Source organism: Alosa alosa, chromosome 10 (assembly GCF_017589495.1).
Source record: "Alosa alosa isolate M-15738 ecotype Scorff River chromosome 10, AALO_Geno_1.1, whole genome shotgun sequence".
NCBI classification, from domain to species: domain Eukaryota; kingdom Metazoa; phylum Chordata; class Actinopteri; order Clupeiformes; family Clupeidae; genus Alosa; species Alosa alosa.
Genome location: NC_063198.1, coordinates 7211291 through 7234426, shown reverse-complemented (window position 1 = coordinate 7234426; position 23136 = coordinate 7211291). Strand labels below are relative to the sequence as shown.

General features: G+C 48.1%; 1 protein-coding gene and 1 long non-coding RNA gene across 7 annotated transcripts in view; one reads left to right on the top strand and one right to left on the bottom strand.

Annotated features, from left to right (window-relative positions):
- Window positions 1–23136, bottom strand: part of itpr1b (inositol 1,4,5-trisphosphate receptor, type 1b) — a 100836-nt gene that overhangs the window by 46991 nt on the left and 30709 nt on the right. For 4 of the 6 annotated variants that reach the window (XM_048255114.1, XM_048255115.1, XM_048255112.1 and 1 more), the window contains 8 exons: window positions 22946–23094; window positions 21948–22059; window positions 20631–20666; window positions 13715–13789; window positions 13573–13608; window positions 12320–12367; window positions 10020–10149; window positions 9018–9205 (listed from right to left, as the gene is read on the bottom strand). In XM_048255114.1, the coding sequence (XP_048111071.1) occupies window positions 9018–9205; window positions 10020–10149; window positions 12320–12367; window positions 13573–13608; window positions 13715–13789; window positions 20631–20666; window positions 21948–22059; window positions 22946–23094 (774 nt within the window). The remainder of the gene's footprint in view (window positions 1–9017; window positions 9206–10019; window positions 10150–12319; window positions 12368–13572; window positions 13609–13714; window positions 13790–20630; window positions 20667–21947; window positions 22060–22945; window positions 23095–23136) is intronic. The other 2 variants (XM_048255116.1, XM_048255117.1) reach the window with 2 other exon arrangements.
- Window positions 22212–23087, top strand: LOC125302101. The gene is made up of 3 exons (XR_007194841.1): window positions 22212–22389; window positions 22657–22735; window positions 22998–23087. It is a non-coding gene; the product is annotated as an uncharacterized LOC125302101 (long non-coding RNA).

The following is a 23136-nucleotide window of genomic DNA, read 5'->3' as shown; positions in this document are numbered from 1 at the left end:
CCAGATAAACCACCTTTCAGTTTCCTGTGCTCAACGGCAGCAAACAGCACTAGCAGCAGACGTGATGCATGATGACTGACCTTTAAGACAGCAACAAAGCAATGTACAGTATGCTAGCCATGCCTGTCTAGCCTGTGGCTAAGAATAACATGGCCCAATATGATTGGCACAGCAGAATTTCTGCCAGTTTTGGCCTGATGTCTCAGCTTACACTATAAAAGTGTAAAAAAGAGCATTTTATAGATGTGTGAGTGGAGTGTGTGTGTGTGTGTGTGTGGCCTACCCTAAGCAGAAGAAGAGGACAGCCAGGCTAATGGACTGGGTGGCACAGTGTCACCAAGGCCCTGATACAGTCTGTGTCCTCATAGGTTTTGTGCCCACACATAGACCCACGCACTGCCAGGAGCACGGGTGTCCATTTCAGTCAACGGTCAGCCAGGCTTCCACAACACATGCACGTTTGCTCACACACACACACACACTCACACACACACGGCTGTGAGGCACTGAGCATTTTCAGTGCAGACGGATGGCTGAGGCCTGCTCTGCCAGTGTGGAGAAGACCCCTGGCCTTCAGGCCAACCACGTCAGAGAGTCCGGCCTTTAAAGGGTGTGAGGCACAGAGGTGCACCAGCAGCAGATATCAATCTCAAAAAAGCCCCCCAGCCTCCATCCTCCCCCATTCATTTCATTCACCATGGAAACACACGTGTCGTTGCGTTGCATTTTTCCTACGCCTAAATACTCCCTCTGTCATTCTCAGACTGACTGACTGACTGGCTGACTGAGTGTGTGTGTGTGTGTGTGTGTGTGTGTGTGTGCGCATTGCTCCGGCCAACGTGAAATGAAACTGGCCAAAGCCGCAGCGCAGCCCCCGTCACAGTGGGAGCTCAGGGGGAGCGTTCCCAAAACCCTGGACTTAAGCGCCGTGGAAGTGAAAGGGAGGCGGCCGGACGAGGAACAGATGCTGAGCTGCTGTTTGCACTTATTTCCGAGGGGCCAGCAGCAGTCGAGGAAAAAAAAAAAAAAAGAGAGAAAAACGCCCACGCCCCACGACCCGTCCTTTTTCGCCTCGCTCTTCACAAAACCGTAAACGGTCAGCAGACACGAGAAGAGAAACTGAAGGGATCGCCACACTGGGGCCATTTAGGGAAGAGAGGCTAGGGGGCAAGAAAGGGACACTGTTCACCAACTTGGCGAGAGGGAGAGAGAGAAAACGTGGATGCTTCTCCTTCTACCAAAAAAAAAAAACTTTCCACCCTGGCTTTGCCATGGGAAAGCACCTAATTAGAATGGCTGGTAGGCCCACATCTAGAGGGGAGGAGAGGCTGTTTGGTGTCGCGGGAAGGTGGGGAGTGTTAACCTCCCGGAGTGTGTGGAGCGGAGAGGAGAGGAGAGGAGAGGAGAGGAGGATAGCCCAGAAGGCCTGTGGGGAGGCTGGACGAACCCGGGGCTATGACCTGGCCCACTTCTCTTTGTACTCAGTAACACATTTTCTTTATAAACCCCCCCCCCCCCTCTGTTCCATCACTTGATACCTTCTCTCCTTCGGGATTGTTGTTTCTGGTGTGCTTACAATCCCAGATTAAAAACAAACAAACAAACAAACAACCTGGTTGGCTAACATGTTTTCCTTTTTTTTTTCTTCTCCTCTCCTTTTTTGTCCTGCTTTTCCCCTCTGCCAGGAACAGAAAACAAGAGGGCCTCAGTGTGTCCCTGCAAGGGGGCAGTGGTCCTCAGGCATTATGCAACATGAGAGAAATGTGATGCGTCCGCTGATATGTTTTTGATTCACTCAGCGCCATACGTGACCCGGCAACAAAGAACGCTTGTCCTCTGGAAAGAGGGTGGGGTGTGGGGGGGGGGGGGCTGTGAAGAAGAGAGTGGAAGGGAGGGAGCGAGCAGAGGGAGGGAGCGAGAGCCAGAGTGAGAGAGAGAAAAAACATCAGGCAGAGATTATGCAACCAGTGTGCGCTCGCAAAGGTCTTGGAGGTCATGGAGGCCCACTTAGCTCTGCGACGAGGGAGGGGGCCGACGGCATGAAGAGCTCGCCAGAAATACCCCCGCCTCCACCCACATGTCAGTCCTTATTCCCCATCCCCGCTAACCAGCGCACTAATGTGTTCCGCTACAGCGGTGGTGCCCAGTATCGATGACTCACCATCACCATGGAAACCATTACGCTCTACTGAGAGGAGAGGAGAGGAGAGGGAGAGAGAGGAGAGGAGAGGAGAGGGAAAGAGAGGAGAGGAGAGGAGAGGAGAGGGAGAGAGAGGAGAGAGGAGAGGAGAGGAGAGGGAGAGAGAGGAGAGGGAAAAAAGAACTGAGAACAGAGGAGAGAGGAGGTTATATGTGTCCAAGCTAGCTGCGAGCAGGCCAAGGCCCAGCGCTGAGGCTGACGTTCCTCTCCCTACATCTGACAGACAGCAGAGAGAGCCCCTCCCCAGGTGGGGGCAGAGCAGCTGGTGCTGGTGGCGCTGGGGTCTTGGTAGGTTGGAGTGAAAGTTGATCAATGGGTGCAACAGCTATTCTCAAAAAAAAAAAGTGAAAAAAAAAAAAACAACAACAACTAGTGTTTTACCATGAAAAGGGAAGCAAAATGGTGGGGAACCGCAACAAGAAAAAGAAAGTATACTCAGAATCAAACAGTGCAGTAATTCCCCTCTGAAGTGTGGCTGTTTTTTTTTTTTTAATTTTCAAGCGCGGGACACCACTCATCACTTCCTCTGCCCTCTTTCTCTCTCTCTCTGAGACTCCACAGACAGGCCTGCTTTCATGTGGCCATGCGCTGGCATAGATGACGCTGCAGACACACCGGCTCCTGCATCTGATCACTGCAGCACCTGCGGGAGCGGATGGGAATGTGCAGTCTCAGACCGTCCCACGCCGAAGTTACCTCCCTCCTCTCCTCCTCTCTTCTCCTCCCTCCTCTCCTCCTCTCTTCTCCTCCCTCCTCTCCTCCTCTCTTCTCCTCCCTCCTCTCCTCCTCTCTTCTCCTCCCTCCTCTCCTCCTCTCTTCTCCTCCCTCCTCTCCTCCTCTCTTCTCCTCCCTCCTCTCCTCCTCTCTTCTCCTCCCTCCTCTCCTCCTCTCCTCTTCTCCCTCCTCTCTTCCTCTCCTCCCTCCTTTCCTCCTCTTCTCTTCTCCTCCCTCCTCTCTTCCTCTCCTCTCCTCCCTCCTTTCCTCCTCTCTTCTCCTCCCTCCTCTCCTCCTCTCTTCTCCTCCTCCTCCTCTCTTCTCCTCCCTCCTCTCCTCCTCTCCTCTCCTCCCTCCTCTCCTCCTCTCTTCTCCTCCCTCCTCTCTTCCTCTCCTCTCCTCCCTCCTTTCCTCCTCTCTTCTCCTCCCTCCTCTCCTCTCTTCTCCTCTCCCCCTCTCTTCCTCTCTTCTCCTCCCTCCTCTCCTCCTCTCTTCTCCTCCCTCCTCTCCTCCTCTCTTCTCCTCCCTCCTCTCCTCCTCTCTTCTCCTCCCTCCTCTCCTCCTCTCTTCTCCTCCCTCCTCTCCTCCTCTCTTCTCCTTGCAGTCTAGACCGGTCCCACCTTGAGTTCTCATCTCAAACACACACACACACACAGACACACACTGTCATCGGTCGCCCTCCGTGCCACCAAATTCTCAGAAATCTGCTGCTTTGCATGACGCCTCCAGGTTGTTTACGCTTTCCCTGAATGTGCCCATTATTTTTACAAAACTGAGCATTTAATGGAGCTGGTTAGAAAGCAAGAAAAACACAAGTCATTAGAGAGCATGTGATTCTCCCCACGTTTGCAGAGCCACCGGGGCTGAGCGCACAGGAGGGTGTGGCCCTTTGGGTAGAGAGGGGTAGAGGGGATTCTGGAGTGGGCAGACAGAAGGAGGTGCAGGAGGAGAAGGAGGTGGAGAAGGAGGAGAAGGCGAAGGAGGAGAAGGCGAAGGAGGAGAAGAAGTGGTGGGGGAGAGGGAGAAGGAGGAGTAGCAGGAGGAAAAGGAGGAGTAGAAAAAGACCTAGGAAGAGAAAAAAGAGGGGGAGGAGGAGGAGGAGGAGGGGGGCAGGGGTGACTAGCGCTGCTCCTGGCTTTGCCCTCCTTTCAGGGAGCACAGGATGACCTAGTTAGCGGCGGGCCGCAGTGTTTTTTCTGCGCTGTGCGTGCAGCAGCCGGCCGCTTATGTAACGCCGGTCATGTGAGCGTCTTTGTGAGAGAGGCTATGGGAAGCCAGGCTATCATCAGGTAGAATGGCTATGCAAATACAAGCCGATTATGCAACAGGCCTGTTTGTGCAAGCATCCACCCACCCACATACACACACACACAAATCCTGCCAAGCTGGGAAATGTAATTGCCCTACAATCAGTTTTGCAGTCAACCAACCAATCCCCCCCTCTCCTTCTTCTCCTCTATTCCCCCGTTCAGCTTGCCTCCCCTGTTCCCAACCTTGCTGTGAGGTTAGCAGAGTGTGTGCCGTTGTCATGTATAACCCCTTCTTCCCTTATTAGCTCTGGCCCGAACTAATGATTTAGCTCCACACTTGGATCGCTCCCAGCCTGCTCCACACTTGGATATCTCCCAGCCAGCGGATGTCTGTGGGCTCTCCTCTCAGCAGCTCCCTCTGTCGCCTTCTCTCCTCTCCTCCTAACTCCTCTCTTCCTTGCTCTCCTCCTCACTCCTCTCTTCTCCTCCCTCCTCTCCTCCTCTCTTCTCCTCCTCACTCCTCTCTTTTCCTCTCCTCCTTGCTCTCCCCCTTTCCTCGGAGGCTCCTTTCTCTCCTGCATCGATGACATGCTCTTCCGGTCTCTTCTAAGCAAAATCTCACACATTTTCAAGACCAGATCTAGCCAAATGCATGCATATCGAAACGTATTTTTTATTTTTTATTGGGCCCTGTGATGAAAAGCTGAATAGCTTTATGCATGCCTGGTGGTTTTATATTATGATTGCAAAGGCAAAGGCACTACTACTTACATGCATGCAAGCATGCAGCAAACAGGACCTGCCTGTTTTCTGTGTTTGTTAAGGAAGAACAGACATTGTCTGTCAACAAACATAAACAAACATCAATGCTTCAGAATAGTTTTTGGGGAGGTGCTTAAGCCTAGCCTGGTGTTACCATCCTATGTACTTCCGGCCAAAATTTGATGATTTCAGCCTAGCACGTAGTCTGGCCCAACCAAGGGGGCAGGCGAATTCCCGGAAGTAGAAGAATCGACGTAGGCTGGAGGGACCACCTCTCTGCTAACTCCCATTCATTCTAGGATTTTTTTGAAATACCATAACTTCATATAACATATATCCTGTGCCGATATTGTAGCTTCTGTGTAATCCACATAAACACTACAAAGGCAAAACAGACTCCACTACCTCGTCCGTAACGTTGGTTACCCGTTAAGAAGAATGGTTAGCTTGTTCGGTTGGAGGAAGCTTAGCTTTGACGTAATCTCTCTTTTTCGCCCGTAGGAGATAACCGTATTGTTTGGATAAGAAGCTCAGTCCACCTTACTATGACGGTAACTCATAAGCAAACCCTAGCATACACTAATCGTATGTTAAGGTAAAGCATTACACAGAGGCAACCTAATAATAATAAAAAAAAGTAAACCTATTTTTTTTTAAAACGGCACTAATCATTACAGAGGTTTTCGGCGGATTGACCGTGGGTCGGAAAAGTGGAAAGAAGATTAGCTTCAAGGCTATAACTTTTTTTGTTTTGTTGACTGTTTTTGAAGATGATCATGTATGGTAGCTTCAACATTAACACGACTTGGTGAGGATGATATTAATAATAATACATAAATAAATGTTTAACTTTGATGACTTTGAAGGCGAAGGAAGTGTGAGAAGAATTTCTGTGTATCTATCATATGAGTTACAAGATTCAGTTCGATGGCTAACGCCACGGTTAAGTGTGAGTCTGCGCAGTACTGGGGGGACCAACTGAAAAATCGTTCTATTTGACTCAGTGCCCTCCCATTGAAAACGACGGAGTCTGTTCGTCCATTTCTTTTACTGTCTATGGGCCCAACCCACAGTATGCGGTTCGCGTACGACCGCGCCAATCAGCAAACAGTTGAGTGATGACGCGGAACTTGCCTGCCGAGTTGCTTGTAGTCCAGCGAAGCTTGTAGTTCAACAGCATAGCAACAATGGCGACGGAGGAAGAGACGCCAGAAGCTATCCGCGAAGTTGTCTTAACTCTCGAGGGCATCACGCGATTAAAGCAGGAACAAGAGGCTTGTCTTGTCAATTTTATAAATGGCAAGGACGTCTTATAACTCTCCTTCCAACTGGCTTTGGGAAAAGTTTGATTTATCAGATGGTGATAGCTAAACCTAAACGCACAAGTGTAGGCTACTACATGCATCACTACTTATCATGTTTTCAAATAAACGTTTGCTGCTCGTTATTCTCCCCCCTACTCTCAAATTACCTTAAAAAAATAAATGCGGCATAGGCCTACTTAAGGAATGGAATGTTAGCTACTAGCTACCCTACCGAGCGGGGCTCAAGGCGAGGCGGTGTGTCTTGACGTGAGCTAGCCGGTTACCGAGCGGAGCTCAAGGCAAGGCGTGATTGTGCTTGACTGTGGCAGAGCTGGGCTCCAGGCGAGGCTACCGTGCTTGTGGACAGTAACGTTAGCCAGTCGCCGAGCGTGGCTCAAGGCAGGCTGCGTTGTTTTATGCCGAACAACTGTTGGTTTAACTGAGCAAGCTCCAGGTTAAATAACACGTAGGTCGTCAGTACAATCCAACTTATCCGAGAGTGTAGTCTGAACAGCCCGTGGAGAACGGCAAGCTCCGACGAAGTCACCGGCTCGCGAGAACAACAATCGCCTGATAAGCGGCGAGAAGAGATAGGAGGGAAAACTGGCGTGTGACAAGAGCTGATATAATCTCGGCGACGTGACGCTTTTGGTATACAAATTTCGGTCTGTGGCTGGCGCAAGTTAGAGATATCCACTACGAAGAGACTGCCCTGAAGGTCAGGTAGCCTGCATACTAGCCAGCGGTCTGTTTACTACTGAGAGCAGAAGTGGGAAGCGTAACGGTACCGATCCACTTGTACGACACGTCATACGCATGGGGTCGCGCTGCCTGCCCTCGTTCAGTCCTGTGTGGGCGTTTTGTTTAAAATGTCAGTTACCAGCTCATACTCAGTTCGTTTTAACGTATCTTAAAGCAACACCAAAGAACTTTCCCTCTGTCGCACGCACGCTATTTGTTTATCCAGCACCGGCTTTGCAAATAATGATGTCCACAGACAAGGTAGAATATTTTGCATGACTTATAAAAGTACGATGTATTGCGACATCAGATGCAAGTCAAATTTGTAGTTTCTTATGTCTTATTCCATCGAACTATAGATCCGCTACCCGATCTGGCAAACTTACATAGTGCGGTTATAGCCGATAGAGGGCTGCGAAGCGAATGCAGAAGTGCCGTTTACCCTGTTACGAGTTGATGAACCACTGAAACGATTTTGGAAACATTATTTTAAGGTATAAAAAACTCTTTAGTGTTGCTTTAAGTGTTTTTCCACAAATGGACCACAATTTTAGGCATATACTTAACAGTATACAACACATTAATAGCCTAAACAAACTATGCAAGCCATTTCGAAATCCTGTTTTATTTAAACTACTCAATGCAATCCTCACCAGAAACACCAACAGTCAATATATTAATCCAAATCCTAGTTTCGTTTGTTTTATGGCCTACTGGGTGGTCGTGGAAGAGATCGTTAAAACATTATTTGTCTTGTAAGCGGAACCAAAGTTTCACAGGCACTGTTGTGGTAGTACAAAGGACCTACAACCTCGTGCTTTCATTGGATAGCCGCCTCGCGTACAACGGATTCATTTGCATAAAGCTGGGCATCGGCCAGCTTTTTGACGCGCAACATTATTTCAAATGCAGCGCTGCCTTCCCGGAATGCTTTGCGGGCGCGTTAAAGTCGCTTGACGTCACCCATAGGACTAGAGTGGAATGCGACAAGACAAAATGAAGTGAAGTACAAGTGGATCTGTACCGTACCGGCTCCTACACTCAGCTGCGTGCATCGCGTTGCTGGAGACGCATCCCATTCACTTTACATGGGCTCACGTGATCCGTTGCCGAACTGAATTGTGGGTCCGTCGCGTCGCGTTTCTCCCGTCGCTCGCGTTGAGAAGTTAAGCTGTTGCTGCACCGACAGATGGCACCGGCCAATCAAGCCAATCTACGGACTGCACCAACCAATCAAATTACGGTTATACTTCAAGTCATTTGCATAGCTATCGTCGGGAACACCCACTGGCATGCGTTGACGGAACGCAACTGTGTGTAGGAGCCGTAAGAGCCTGAAGCGGAAGTGGTAAGCGTAAAAGCCTGAACTCCGGCGCACAGCATACGTCCTTACCAAACGTTGCTGATTGGTTAAGGGAACGCCAATGATTTTAAACCTCAAAATAAGCATCCGCCCATTACGGAGACAGATTATTATTACTTTGTTCCAGACTGTATGACGAAGAGAAACGTAGTCAGACCAGGCTAGCTTAAGCCCTGTACTATAACTACCATTAACTATCATGCAGCCAACTATATTCATTTGCCCAAATTCCTCAATCAACTGTGTTTTCTAAAAATGTATTAGATTGTAAAAGTGCATGGAATAATTTAATTATAGAATAAATTATTTAAAAATAAATTAATTAGATGTATCGCAAAGCGGTAAAAAATATGACCGCCGCTCAGTCCTGCACACTCTCTCCGCAAAAATAAATCACGCTTGTCAACTTGTAACATAGCTTGTGCTCTTATGCAGTGAGCTAACTATAGGGACCGTATGCCCAGGGGAGCTGGGGGTTAGGTTCCTTGCTCAGGGACAAAATGGTGGCAAAATGGTTGACTGAACTACTAATGTCAGGTATTCCACACAGAACGCATAAAGCATAAAACACTAGACCACCACCACCCAATATGGACGCCGTTGTACACACCAACCCCAGGGAAAGGTGGCATATGAGTGACCACGTTTGCGGAGGCAGTGGAGCTCCTGTCAAGGGCCTGTACCTGGATGACTGTGTTGCCTCCCTCCAGCAGGGCGATGGCCAGCAGGATGCTCTCCTGAAAGATGCGGTCGCTGGTGGCATTCATGATGAGATCGATGACCAGGTCTGACGCGCCCTCCTTGTCCAGATGGCACTGCACCTCGGCCAGGCTCATCTCCCCGCGGCTCACGCTGGAACCCACTCCGGCGCCTCCACGTGCAAAGGCAAGCCGGCGACAAGAAAGAGAAAGACAGATCATAAAATTATGCAAGGCAAATGTAAGCCCTAGGATGGTTTGTGCAGCACCCTCAACAAGGAAGAAGAAGACGCCAAGACAACATACTGTAGCAGTTGATCTGATTGATCTAATGCAGATTATGTAACACATTCTGCTAAAATGGGGGTTTGATTCATTCAGTTTGATTCATCTCAATAAACTTGAATGATTTCTTAGCCATCGTCGGTTTAGTGATCGACATATTTTTTCATTCAACTTTATATGATTTGTGCACAACTATGAGGACAGTTGCATAAAAGTGCCAGAAACAGCAGCTGTAATCCTGTCCTCCTGCTTTTCTCTTGGCAGCTGCAGGTGGGTCCCTAAGCAACTCGCCCAAGAAGTGGGCTTTCTGTCTCCTGGCAACAGTGGCGTGCGGCACAAGTCACCGGAACTGGGTCTTATTACGTGGGAAACGCTGCACCTAATGAGCGGTGACACGGATGGGCAAGGAGAGGAGGGGGCGGCAGGACGGATGGATATCGATGTGCGACTGTGCACGCATTAAGCACATATGCTTCCAGCTGCCGTGCCCACTCAGGGTCTGCGATAGGCTATGTGGGGCTACGAGCGGGCGCGATGGCTCATGCGTCTTCAAGCAGCACCGATGCCTTTCGTTTCGCTTCAGAGAAAAAGAAGGGGGAAGGGGGGCACGCACTCAAACAACTCTGAGTCAACTGTTGCATAAGTGTACTCACCAGACACACAGACACAGACAGATACACACTAAAACACACACACACACACCTGTCAGAGCCTTGCCCTGTCCTCCGGGGCTGAGCGGCCCATTACTGAAGCTCGTCAGGCTGTCGCGGCGGCCCCCTGGCTTGTTGTTGCCATAGTAACGGTTCACCAGAATCTGCCTCAGCGCTTCACCCTTTGGCGGGAAGAAGAAGAGCGGTCAGGGCGCGCGCGCGTGTGTGTGTGTGTGTGTGCGTGTGTGTGTGTGTGTGTAGACCAAGGAGGTAAAAGCATCCACACACACAAATGCAATCCCCCACACACACACACACACACACACACACACACAAGTTCATCTTCCTCTGACGGATTCTGTGTCATGCCAGTGCTTGTGAGACACAGTGACGGGAACGTCTGTCTGTCTGTGTGTGTTATTTGCATATCTGTCAGACCGTTAGTCCCAGGGATGTAGTGGTTGAAGAGGTGGGTAAACTACGAATTCTGCGATCTCGGTAAGGTGGACTGTGCATGCGGTATCAGATTTTTTAAAAAGGCATTCAGAACATGTTTGATGATGGTGGAGGTTATTGTGAAATGTTTATAACAATACCAGTGGTAGGCCTATTAAATGGTTCCTAGAGTGTTGATGAGTACATATTGGGAATACAGGATAATATTGGATAATACAGTGTGATTATCATTTTTGAATGTTAAAAAGTGAGTAAACTCTTTTGAGTAAACTCTATTTCTGAAATTTCAGAGATGGATAAATTGTGTTTACTTGCGTTTAGCCTCCACTACATCCCTGGTTAGTCCGATTGATTTCAAACATGGAAGGTGCCACACTACAGGCATGAGTAAGTGCAGTGCCAAGTTTGTTTGGATAAGTAATGCAAAATATGTTGTTAAATAAATTGGCACACGTTGGGTTTCTCCGCTCTAGTGTAGCCACTCCCCCTCTCACACAGCACAGTGTAGGGCCAGAGACGGAGAGGGTAAGTGGAGTTTTGGCAGCACTGAATCAGGGCACATCAAGGGTCAAGATACAAGATGTTTGGATGATTATCATGTCTGATGTCAACAATAAAGATTCCCTGTATGCAGTTTGCTTGCATAAAATGACACGCCAAACAGACACAGGTATGCAGTTGATCTTCAAAATAACATAACAATTATGTACAATAAACTGACAGTTTGAATAGCACAAGCTACTTTGGACATGAGACTGAATAAACAAACGACAATTCCGGCTGCAAGATCCCAAATTGTTAGACTGTTTTTGAATCACATCGTTGCAAAACTCATTTGATGATGCATCTTTCTAAAAAATGGTTTGTCTTTATTATTAAGTTATTTAGTAGGCTAAATACAGTATATAGCCTTACATGAAAGCTTTAGGCTTATGTCATTTTGATCAGCTACAGCTATAATATAATATTCAGTATTCATTATACTGAATGGAACGATGTTTTTTCCTATCATCCTATTTTTAAAGCAGGCCGGCCTTCGGGCATGTAATTGTGCTACGGGTTTACTACAGGAATGGCATGTTTGAACGGGCACTAGTCATGTAAAAGTGGTGGACTTCATAAAGAAAAAATAACATGACAAGTTTTTCTTCATCAGCTCCAAAGGAAACAAAACCGTGATTCTGTGAAATCCCTACATTTTGGTCTCCCATTCCGACCACCCAAGGTATATATACTGCTAAATATCAGTCCATTAAGATGTGTGAGTCATGTGAGTGAAACTACAGTATAATAAAAAGTCTAAAGGATATAGTCCCCCTCCACCCCCCCACACCCACAAAAATGTCTCGACTCTTGGCCTGTTTACTGTCAGTTGGCTTTTCTGCTCTGAACTTTGACCCTGGTTGGGAGCAGAGGGGACGGAGTCTTTGAGAAAACCCAGAGTGACCTTTCCATTCCACACCAACCCGACCCTTCTTTCTGGACTGAGGCATGCCCCCGTCTCCACACGGGTGAAACCACATGATTTTTACACACACACCCACACCCCCCTCTCTCTCTTCCCACTCTTTCACACCATCATGTCTCTCCATTCATTCCCCTCCTCCCTCTCTTCTAATCAACTATCCACGTTTGGGCACACCGAAATGTCCAAGCAGGCCTTGCCCCCTTTGGCACGGCGTACAGGGCCTTTGCCAGCGGCCCGTGACTCAGGCCGGGTATAGTATTTAGTATTTATCAGGCGTGTGCAGCAGGCCAGTTAGTAGGAGCTGGTGCCTCATGCTGCAGGGACTGCCAGGAGAGAGAGAGCGTGAAGGGGGTCGGGTAGGGGGTGAGGGTGGGGGCAGGGGTGGACGTCTCTGTGGACGGACGCTCGTTGGAGCAGGGTTGACCTACCCTCTTCTGATCTTCCAGTTGCTTCTGCGGCTGGTTTGGGTCAAGCTCCTGTGAGTGAGGTGAGTAAGCAGAAAGCGGAAATAAAAAAAAAAAAGGAAATAATGAAATAATAAACAAACAATTCAAATTAATTGAAAAGGAACAAAAATGCAACAAAAAAATAACAGAAAAATAATAGAAAAAAAAAATAAATGAAAAGAAACAAAATGTTGGAAAACAATAAGGGAAAAAGGGGTTAATACTGTGCAGATTAGTCACTTTCCTGACATGCAGAGAACTAGGGCAGATTACATCATGCAGTTTAGTGAGGGACGTGCCGTGTGGGGGTGGAGGGAGGGGGGGCGCTCAGGACATAATCGTGCAAGGCTAGGTAAAAGACACCGGTTCTCACACAACTGGCCACAGGTTACACAAGCAAGAATGAATGAAACAACACAAAGACCAAAACTAATGTCAGGCCTGGTAAACGTGTTTATTTTCACCATGAGAATTCAAGAATGTGAATTTAAAAAGAGAGAAAGAGAGAGAGAGAGAGAGAGAATATCTCTCTAACACAGTTTTTTTTTCCAGCTTGTGCAGCTCGAATGGAACCATGTTAATTAAATAAGCGCACAACGGGGCCTGGCAGAGGGGGAAACTCAAGGCAGAAGGAAAAAAGAAAAGAAAAATGCTTCATCTACATTACATAATAGAGGCGCTGTACTACTGACACAGTATAAGCCCATGCTCCCATCTGTCATGGAAAAACACCCAGCCCGCTTTCCAATGCACTCAGTCACTCCACCCTCCCCTTCCCTAAACTCCCTGCACAATCCCAAACACACCAGGAACACTCACACACACACACAGAGATAAAGGTCAGAATACGGCATCTGTGTGCAAAACTTTGGATGAATGTGGGCATGAGTATGGGCAGGAAGGAAGAAGGGCCACTGAAACGAGGTCAGCTGACAATTTAATTACAGAGCCACGGAGGGAAAGTAGGGATGAGGGGGGTTGAAAGAGAGAGTGAGAGAGAGAGAAATAAAAGAGAGAGAAAAAGGTACAGTGAAAGTTGGACTAATTCCCCCCCCTTTGAATGATCACGGGACGATGGTATGCAATGACCTACAGCCATCCACTATGGTAAAGCGTCTACTACGGCATGAACAAGGAAACAAATGATTTCTACTGTCTGCAACCACCCATATTTGCCAGGCAGGAGGGGGGGTGGGGGGACGGTCACCCCCCACAAATATGGGTGTTGAACACACCTCTGCAGGGACTTCGGGCTCAGGTGGAGGGACCAGCTGATTGGAGATAAAAAAGGATCGAGGGTTAGTCAGCGGCGCGACTCATAGTCCCCCCGCCCCCAAAACACACACCACCACAAAATAAAGTCACCAGGAGCCTAACCTGCTCAGGACGAAGACCTTGCACCTTTCCTGAGAACTTGCCTAGTGAGGGCTGATTGAGAAACCTGTCGTGCGCCTAAACACACAATACAAGCGCGTGACTCCACAGGCCATAGCCCACGAAGAAAGAAAGAAAGAAAGAAAGAGAGAAAGAGGGAGAGAGAGAGAGAGAGAAAGAGAGAGAGAGAGAAAGAAAGAGAGAGCATGTGTTTGCGAGATCGACAAACATTGCCTTCTTTGCCATGAGGGAGTGCAAGGCGGTGTTGGCCTGAGCGCTACTTCCAGGCACTGCTAGAGGGTTGCATTGCATTGCATCCCTCCCAAAAACAACAATCAGCAAGACGAGCTACACAGCGCCACAAAACATGCATATGTACACAGTCAACAGACCAAGGACGGGAGCGGGCCGACCTTGTATGCTGCAAGGAAGCCAGCGGCGGTCAAGACTGGTTCCCTGGAAGTGATGATGAGGTGGTGGAAAGCCCCCCGCAAAGATCACACAATCGACCACAGTGGAAGGGAAGTGGCCGTACACTGAGGTGTAGATGTAGATCTTGCGAGATCGACAGGAGGAACGCGTCTGATGTGAAGGTGAATGTGAAACGTCCTCACACAACCACAATCCCAAGCCCTTGACTGCTAGTGAGGCCATATTCATGACTGAATAAAGACAGTGGAAAACACAGAAGCAGACTCGAATCCATGCAGGTGTATAAACACAGGTGTCGCCAAAAAGTTTGTTGAGTAAAGAAAGGAAAAAAATTAAAATAAATGTGACACTCATTTCGACACAACACAGAGTGTGCTGTGGGGTGGTGAATAATTACCATAAAAACACTTTGAAACTCCGATCAGATAATAATCACATAACCATCACACATGGCCTTGCAGAAGCGTCAGCAGAAGCTCACAATCAGAGGCACGCTGCTATTCTTTTGCAGAAGCAGCGGTAGCGCGCTACAGCCATGCTGCTTGGTGGAGGAGTGCGCCAACCCATGGGTTAAAATTAACCCAATTACTGTGACGCACGACATGTTGTGTCTGAGTAATTGTGATACCAGGCAGGAATCTCCCCATTTCAGCCTTCCTAATAAAAGTGCACACTGAAAATCTTCCACCGCACAGCACACACACACAAACACACACACATCCTGCATTTAAAATTAGCACAACAAATCAATCAAAATTAGACACTTTTGTCTTCACTTCCTCATGCCTGGCTTCATCAGAACTGTGCAAGCCTATGTCAGTTTCCGATTCACAGTCATTTCAAAGGCACCTTCAGGGGCGTCCTGCGTCCTTGGTAAAAAAAATGTGGTGTTTGTCAGAGGCGGAATCTGTGATAAAGACCTCATCGCAAAAGGTTTCACTTTGAATAAGGAGTATCAGCTGGTACTGATTCCATGCATCACTTGAAGCCAGAGATATAACAGTACTCTTGTTCATGCATTTGTATGTTACTGTCATGGGTGTCTCAGATGCACAGTCATATGTCCCATCGCAATGCTTTCCGGCAAGGAGGGAATACAATTTCCTTAATAATAAAAACACACACATACACACACACATGCGTGTGTGTATACTGTATGTGTGTGTGTGTGTGTGTATGTGTATGTGTGTGTGGGATGTGTGGATACATATCAATCAATCTCGCTATGCATCTATTCCAAGATCTATTACATCAAGGTTAAGGTCATTTGCAGACATCTGCTAGTAGGAGCAGTGTAGTATGAATTTCCTCAACAAAAGTCTTCCCCCTTACTAGTGAGGACATTGGGAAGATCACTGCATGCAGTCTCCCTTCCTGGTGTTGACGCCATCCCACGCTAGAAGCCCCTCAGGGATGAGCAGAGGGCGGGAGGGAGGCGCGATAGACAGACCGAGTCGGAGCAACAGAGAAAGAGAGAGGGAGGGAGGGAGTGAGAGAGGTGGAGGGAGAGAGAGAGAGAGAGAGAGCAAGAGAGAGATCATGTGGGAAGCTTCATGGCCTCTTTTCCTCGAGTCTGGCACGGTTGCATCAGACTCCAGCCCCAGAAGGGAGGCTGCTGGCAGAGCTGAAACGGTTAACAGGTGCCACTCTCCGTTGAGCTGTGGTAGGATGAGGAGGACCAAATCCCCACCCCTACACCCATCACCCCCCCCACACACAACCGCCCTGAACCCGAGTACAGTCCCATGGGTGCACCCACGCCCCTCCGATTGCTTCGGCACAAGGTGCTGCCAGTATCTTTCTGTAAACAGCTCTGCCACACTTTTATTGGCAATTACTGCTGAAGGTCACACATCAGCGGAGTCTGAATTCCAGGGAAAAGGGAAAAAAAAGAGAAGAGAAGAGAGAGAAGAGAGGGGGGTAAAAAAGGAAAAGAAGAACGGCGTGCCTTATGTAACCGCTGCCTGAGAGCTGGCGGGAGCCCAAGAATCGTGCTGCACGCAGGGAGGCGGGGGGGGGAGATCAGGAGGAAAACTGGGACATTGCTGCACGAGGGCCTGGGGAAATCACACAGCATCCCCTGCTGGAGGCTAGCGGTACTGCAAGTGAGGAGAAGGGGGCAGTGAGGGCTGACTGGCTAACTGGCTGGAATCTCCATGCGGCTGAGGACAGCCGAGGACAGACAGCTCAGACTGACGAATACAGCGGAGGAGAGAAACAGGGAAGGTGGAAAAACAGAGAGAGGCAGAGGGAGAGGGAAGAGTGAAAAAACAGGTGAGCAGCCAGAGAGGAGAGGGGGGGAGAGAGGGAGAGAGAGAGAGAGAGAAAGAAAGAAAGAAAGAAAGAAAGAAAGAAAGAGAGAGAGAGAGAAGCAGGGGAGTCCTGTTGTCAGGGATAGCCCAGAGCTTTTCATTGGTGGCTGTTGAAAACAACAGCGTGAGCGAGGGGAACAGCCATGAGGCTGTGCAGGCAGATGCAGGCAGCAGATCCCCCACACTGCTCCTGTTACAGCCTCTCCCTTACATAAGCTGGACATCGCGCCTCAGACCTAATGCCACGTTATCTCAACCAGCGGGGCCTATTACATCACACAAGAGGGCATTATCCCTATACCACCACACACACACACACACACACACACACACACACACACACACACACACACACACACACACACACACACACAGATGATGCGACACAATACAAAACACTCATACACAAAAAAACAACAACAAAGGCACAGAAGTCAACAAAGCTCATCAATTGTAAACAACTCGCCTACATCCATACACACAAGCCTGTGCACATAAACAGAGTGCGAGCGTCAGAGCGGATGGGTGGTCAACGATATGTAGAGCGGCTCTAGCTGTCCTGTTCTGTCCACACACACACACGATCGGCCTTTCCTGGAGCTTTGCTTCTGCTCTGCTCCACTCTTATGTAACGGACACACGCTCAGCAAAGGGGGAAGTGTGGGCTCTGCTTTCAGGCTTGAGGGTGTAAGTGTGTGTGTGTGTGTGTGTGAGAGAGGGATGCTTGGACAGGGACTGGATCTGGTGTGTGTGTGTGTGTGTGAGAAAGGGGGTGCATGGACAGGGACTGGATCTGGTGTGAGTGTGTGTGTGTGTGCTGGGGACACTGTGTCCTGGTGGGGTGTTCTCCAGGGCACACCAAAGGGTTGGGGGCCAGGGGAGACTGGCTGAAGAGTGGATGTATATTGTGCACAACATGTCTTACACATTCTTTAGGCGTTGCATGAGTAGGCTCTGAGAAGATAGCATGTCAGTCAAGTCAGTAATTGTGATTGGCTAGGCTGTGTTTTGAGCGTGTGTGTGTGTGTGTATGGAAGGGGGTTCTGTATGGGGATGTGAATGAACTTTCCCTGGGATCTCATTTGCCAAGAGGGAGGTTAGGTCAGTACAAACAGAGAAGGAGAGATACACAGATGGAGAGTGTGTGTGTGTGTGTGTGTGTGTGTGTGTGTGTGTGTGTGTGTGTGTGTGTGTGGGCAGGGAGGGAGGCAAACAGATATGAGACAGAGAGCTCCTGGCAGAAACACACACAGCCGCAACTGTCACTGATGGAACAGTGTGGAGACAAGGCATTGAGCACACGACAGCCAATGAGCTTGCTGTAAACAAACTGTAGTTTCTGATTCAATATAAATATATAAATATTATTATTATTATTTAGTAGTAATTGCCCAGGACTACGGGCAGAAATGAGTAATAATTACAATAGTAGTAAGTTATCATCCTCATCATAGAATAATAATTAAAAACACAAATTAAAAAAGAATTTTGCACTGGTCAAGCAGAAAGAACTATGCTTTGAGCTTCCATCACATGCAAATGTAAACTTTATTTGACTTTGCTGGAGGAAGTGAAGTAGAGTGGACCGATGTGCAACCTTTGATAAGGGGAGATGGCTCAAACCCTGTGGCCTTGATCCGACCCCATGGGGCTCACAATGCATCTACTGCCACTGAGAAGTGCCGAGCCGAGCACACATGAAACCACATCCTCCTCGTCTAACAAAAAACAGTCGACACAGACAGACCCGGACGCCCACGCCACGCGCAGAGGCATGTGTGAAAAACACACACACGCACATATGCGTCCACAAACACGCACACACACACATACAGTATGCACACACACGCAAACACACACACACTAACACACACACGCACGCACGGACACACACGCACACAAGCACACACATGCACACACACGCACAGGATCATGTTTCTTTCCTCGGAGATGTGCAGGAATGAGTGTTCTATTAATACGCACACCTGCTTTCCAAATAGGGGCTCAGAGCCTGTGTGGGCTGCTTACACATCCAGGCAGAGATCACACAACCCCCCCCCCGGCCCCAGCCCGCCCCCCAAACCGAAACTGAGGCCCCATCGTCAGGCAGCCAAACCCATGCAGGACTGTCCCAAGCCAGCTGGACTCCAGGGGAATGACTTCCTGGAGCTGAAGATATGTACACTATTTGCTTTACTGTTTTTTGCGGCCGTGCAATACCATCTTCATAAAGAGATGATGGATGTTTGTTTACAAAACTCTCCAACCTTTTTTTTTGTTTGTTCCTAATTCGATTTAATTTTAATTTAAAGATTTTAAAATAACTAATTTAAATACACAAAGAAACCGTTTAAGAGAAAATAACAAGTTTAAACCAAGGGTAAATTAGGTGGCAATGGGATCTCAAATCAATCACCAAAAAAGGACAGGAAAAAGAAACAACGATGTTCATTGCTTAACTTCAATATTTCAACACCTCATCAATACATCTTGACCCTGTGGTGCGACTACACCCACTATGCTCTTTTGCAGACCTCTTGACCCCACCTTCATGATGTTAACACACATCCTAACAGTCCGACACCATCGAAAATAACTAGAGTAGAGTAGATGATGGCCTGGCTGGAGGCCAGCATCGAAAAAGAGTAAAAAATATATATAGCCGCAAGCGGCGATGGCGGGCCCGAGCACCTGTGGTCCACGACCCATGACGTTTCATAATGCAACAATGCACTCACATGTGGTGCGTTTGCCAAATGCAGATATCTGATGTGTGTGCTATTTGTTTTTGCAATTTTTATGCGTTGAAATCACTTCCTGTTGGGTGTGACGATGTACAGCGATGATATTTGCTAGGTGGCGCTACACCACAAGTATGTGGGGTACAATGATGTGCTTTGAAGTAATCAATTGATGACACACATTTTGTGATATGCAGTGCAACAATTAGTTATTCTAAAGACTCCTTTCAGTCTACCCACTTTGGTGGGGGCATGACCCCCTTCCCCTTATATTCGTCTTAAGCGTCCAACATACTCGCCACTCCCGACCGGTAGCACGACAATGTGACGTCACAGGAGCGCCGTAACCATTTATACTCGCGCGCGGTGGTCGCGACACTAGTTGCAATATTCTCCTGAACAGAGGTGTCACTGTTGTGAAAAGGCTAACGCTAACTACGTTACACAGTAGAAGAAGCTGCAGTAAGAAACACTAGCTAGCCTCTGTGATGGTACTTGGCCAAGTACCAATGGGCCAAGCCTTGGTCCCTGGCAGCTTTCGGGCACCTGTTGAGTGTGCCAAATATCATGAGTTTTCGCCAATGGGAACCACCTCAAAAAAGGCAAAGTGCGGCAGGATATTCCCGACTATAGACCCTTTCAAGAGAGTTCCATTATCAGCATAATAGTTGGCCCCACAAGGCTTACGTTTTAACATTCCATATGTTATCTTAATGCAGAGGAAGTAGATTGGGAACCAGATAGAACGTTCAAGCATTGTTTTTGTTTTTATTGTTGAAAGGGTCTATAACAATAATAATCCTTACAGAAACAATAGGGCCTTGCGCCCTTCGGTGCTCGGGCCCTAATAATAATATACAAATATAATCAAATAAAATCACAGGCACTATCTGTATTCTGCTTTAAGTGCTAGACCTGTGGGTGGCACAATGGCAGTGGATTGTCAGATTCATCATTATGAGTGTGGGCAGGAATGAAGCAACTGGCAACTGGCCATTTTATATACACTGCAGTGGAGAAACGTGATCACATGTGCAGAGCCTGGCAGCACAAGCATGTCGCATCCAGACCTGGAACGTAGCATGATGGTGGTGTGTGTGTGTGTGTGTGTGTTGGGAGGGGGGTTAAGGTTGCCACACTGGTATAAGCACATGCCACACAGCAGCTAGCAGGAGTAATCACTAGAGGTGTGACTGTGTGTAGTGAGTTTGCAGTTGGGGGTCAGACACAAGTCACAATATAACTCAACTAAAAAGTTGCAGCAACAATGTCAACACCACCAACTACGACTACAAACTAGAGCAGGAAATTGACAAATCCGCTAGTTTGGAAAACAACAACAACTAAAACAACAACAGCAATAGCAACACAAGCAGATCTGGGTGATAGTCGCAAGCCAAAGCAACAAAACGGATGGAAGAAAGAAAAGTCAACCTCAGCCACTTCCATCTCATCATCAAAGGTAATCAACTGGAAGAGAAAGAGTAGAAGCAGAGTTAGTAAGGGGGGAGGGGATGGGGGTTAAAGGTTAAAGAGGATTCACAGGGTGGGGTTGAGGTGAGAAAAAAAAACAACATCCCAACTCATAAATATTCCAAAATGCCCATTCGGTAGCATTAGTCTGTTAGTATCTGCAGAGTTAATAGTAGGCCCTGAAGCAAGGGTCAGTGTACAGTGGACACATAACAAAGCAGGCTTGAGGGTGGGGGTCAACATTACCATTAGCTAGTGACTTGCATATTAGCATATTAGTGCTGGCTTGAGGGTGGGGGTTAACATTAGCATTAGCTAGTGATTTGCATATTAGCATATTAGTGCTGGGAACTTTACACAAAGCCAATGAGAACCAAATAATGTGGACTCATTTTCAGGACTAATGATTGTTAAGTGCTTGATGGTTTGCTCCATCCCATAGTTGCTGATAACTTTCTATAGACTGGTGGTGTGGGCACGTAAGCAAGTCGGAACAGTGAGCTCTCAACGCTGCATTAAAGTTCTTATTGAACTCCTGAAGTTGGGGTAAGTGTGAGGCAGTTGAACGGAGAAGGGGTGGGACTGTGTGTGCTCTAGCGGCAGGTGACTGATATCTCCTGGGCGTATCTGTGTAGTAGAGTGATTGACAGTATTTGTGTTGGTTATCAGCAGGGCACAGGTCAGTACAGTAAAGTACAGTACAAAAACAAGAACAAGAACGTGTGTGTGTGTGTGTGTGTGTGTGTGTGTGCGCACGCGCATCATGTCTCGTATGTGTGGTACAACATAACAACATACATGCGTTACATAATAAAGACATCGGCAGTTGTGGACGGCATTTTTAATGGCACTAATAAAGTCATAAAACTGTTTTTGTTTTTATTTTTCAAAGAACCGTGGTGAGGAGCGAGCGCCCATGCCGGCACCACCGGGCTGTGAAAAAGAGCAGCTGATATGAGTGGACTGAGACTTTGTGGACGACCATCTGGAGGATGTGGGAGAAGAGAGAGAGAGAGAGAGAGAGAAAGAGTCCATAACGCCTCTCTCGTACACTTCCTCTCTCTGAGCTCTGTGGTGCCCTAACGCTGAATAATCATCAAAACACACCTGCCTACGATGGGCAACCCTGAGAGTCCGTCAAAGCAGACACTGGCTGGACAGAGAGAAAGGGAGAAATGGACAAAAAGAGGGACTGAAGGAAAGACAGAGAGAGAGAGAGAGAGAGAAAGAGAGAGAGAGAGAGAGAGAGAGAGATAGAACTGAGTACTGAGGCGTTACCTTCTCTCCGTAGCCGCGGTCTTTGGTCATCATCTCCCGGAGCGTCTGCAGCACTTTGATGCACAGACGCTCCTCATTCTCCTCCAGCAGCTGCTTGGTGTGTTTAATCAACCTGCAGAGAGAAGAGAGAGAGGAGAGGAGAGAGAGAGAGAGAGAGAGAGAGAGAGAGAGAAAAAAGAAAAAAAGAAAGAAAGAAAGAAAGAAAGAAAGAAAGAAAGAAAGAAAGAGAGAGAGAGAGAGAGAGAGAGAGAGAGAGAGAGAGAGAGAGAGAGAGAGAGAGAGAGAGGTAGGCCACAGACACATAGAACAGCACAGACACAAACAACAATGGGGCTTAGTCATCTTTCCTCGGCAGTCACCTGGACAGACATCAATTCACCTGCTTTCCAAGACAAGGACACACACAAGCGTGAGTGAGTCACAGTCACACGAGAGAGGGCAGGTGAGTTAAATGGAACGTGAACGGGCCCTTAGTCACTTAGTGTGAGTGGGAGCGTCAGTCACATGTTACAGAGCATGGTGGAGCACGTAATCCGTGTACCTGCACCTGTTGAGGCTAGGAGCCCCAGTCAAGACTGCTGCTCCAGGCTCACAAAAAAGCGGGGGTCAGGGCAAGCAACAGAGTGTCAGATAATCCTCATAGACACTAGCACCTCACCCTGTGTTCACACTGTGATACACCCACTGTATACATTTACTTTTCTTTTAGCAGATGCTTTTATCCACAGCAACTTACAAAAATAAGGGAACAACATTCAAGAAACAATGCAGAGGAGACCTTGCTTACAGTAGGTAGCATTTAATACTACAATACTATTACCAGAGGATGAGAGTGCAGACGTTTTTAAGTACAAGTCAGTTTATATACACTGGTCTATGTGTTTGTGACCTAGCTGTAACGTTACTCTCAAATGGGATTGTGTATCCTTTTCCAGAGTGTGTTCCATATAGAATAGTGGGTGTGGGGAGATTGTGGAGCCGTTCGGAGGGAGTCTTACTTGGAGATGAAACCTCCGCTCTCACACTTTTTGCGTGCCTCCGTGTTTTCAGGGAAAAGCAGCTCGGGCCGGTGAAGCACGTCCACCAGCACGGAAAGCTCGGCCTGCACCAGCGGCCGCAGCCGGTCCTCCAGGGCGGACACAATGTCCTGGGGGTGGCAGAATTGGTCAGATATGATGAACCCACTTTG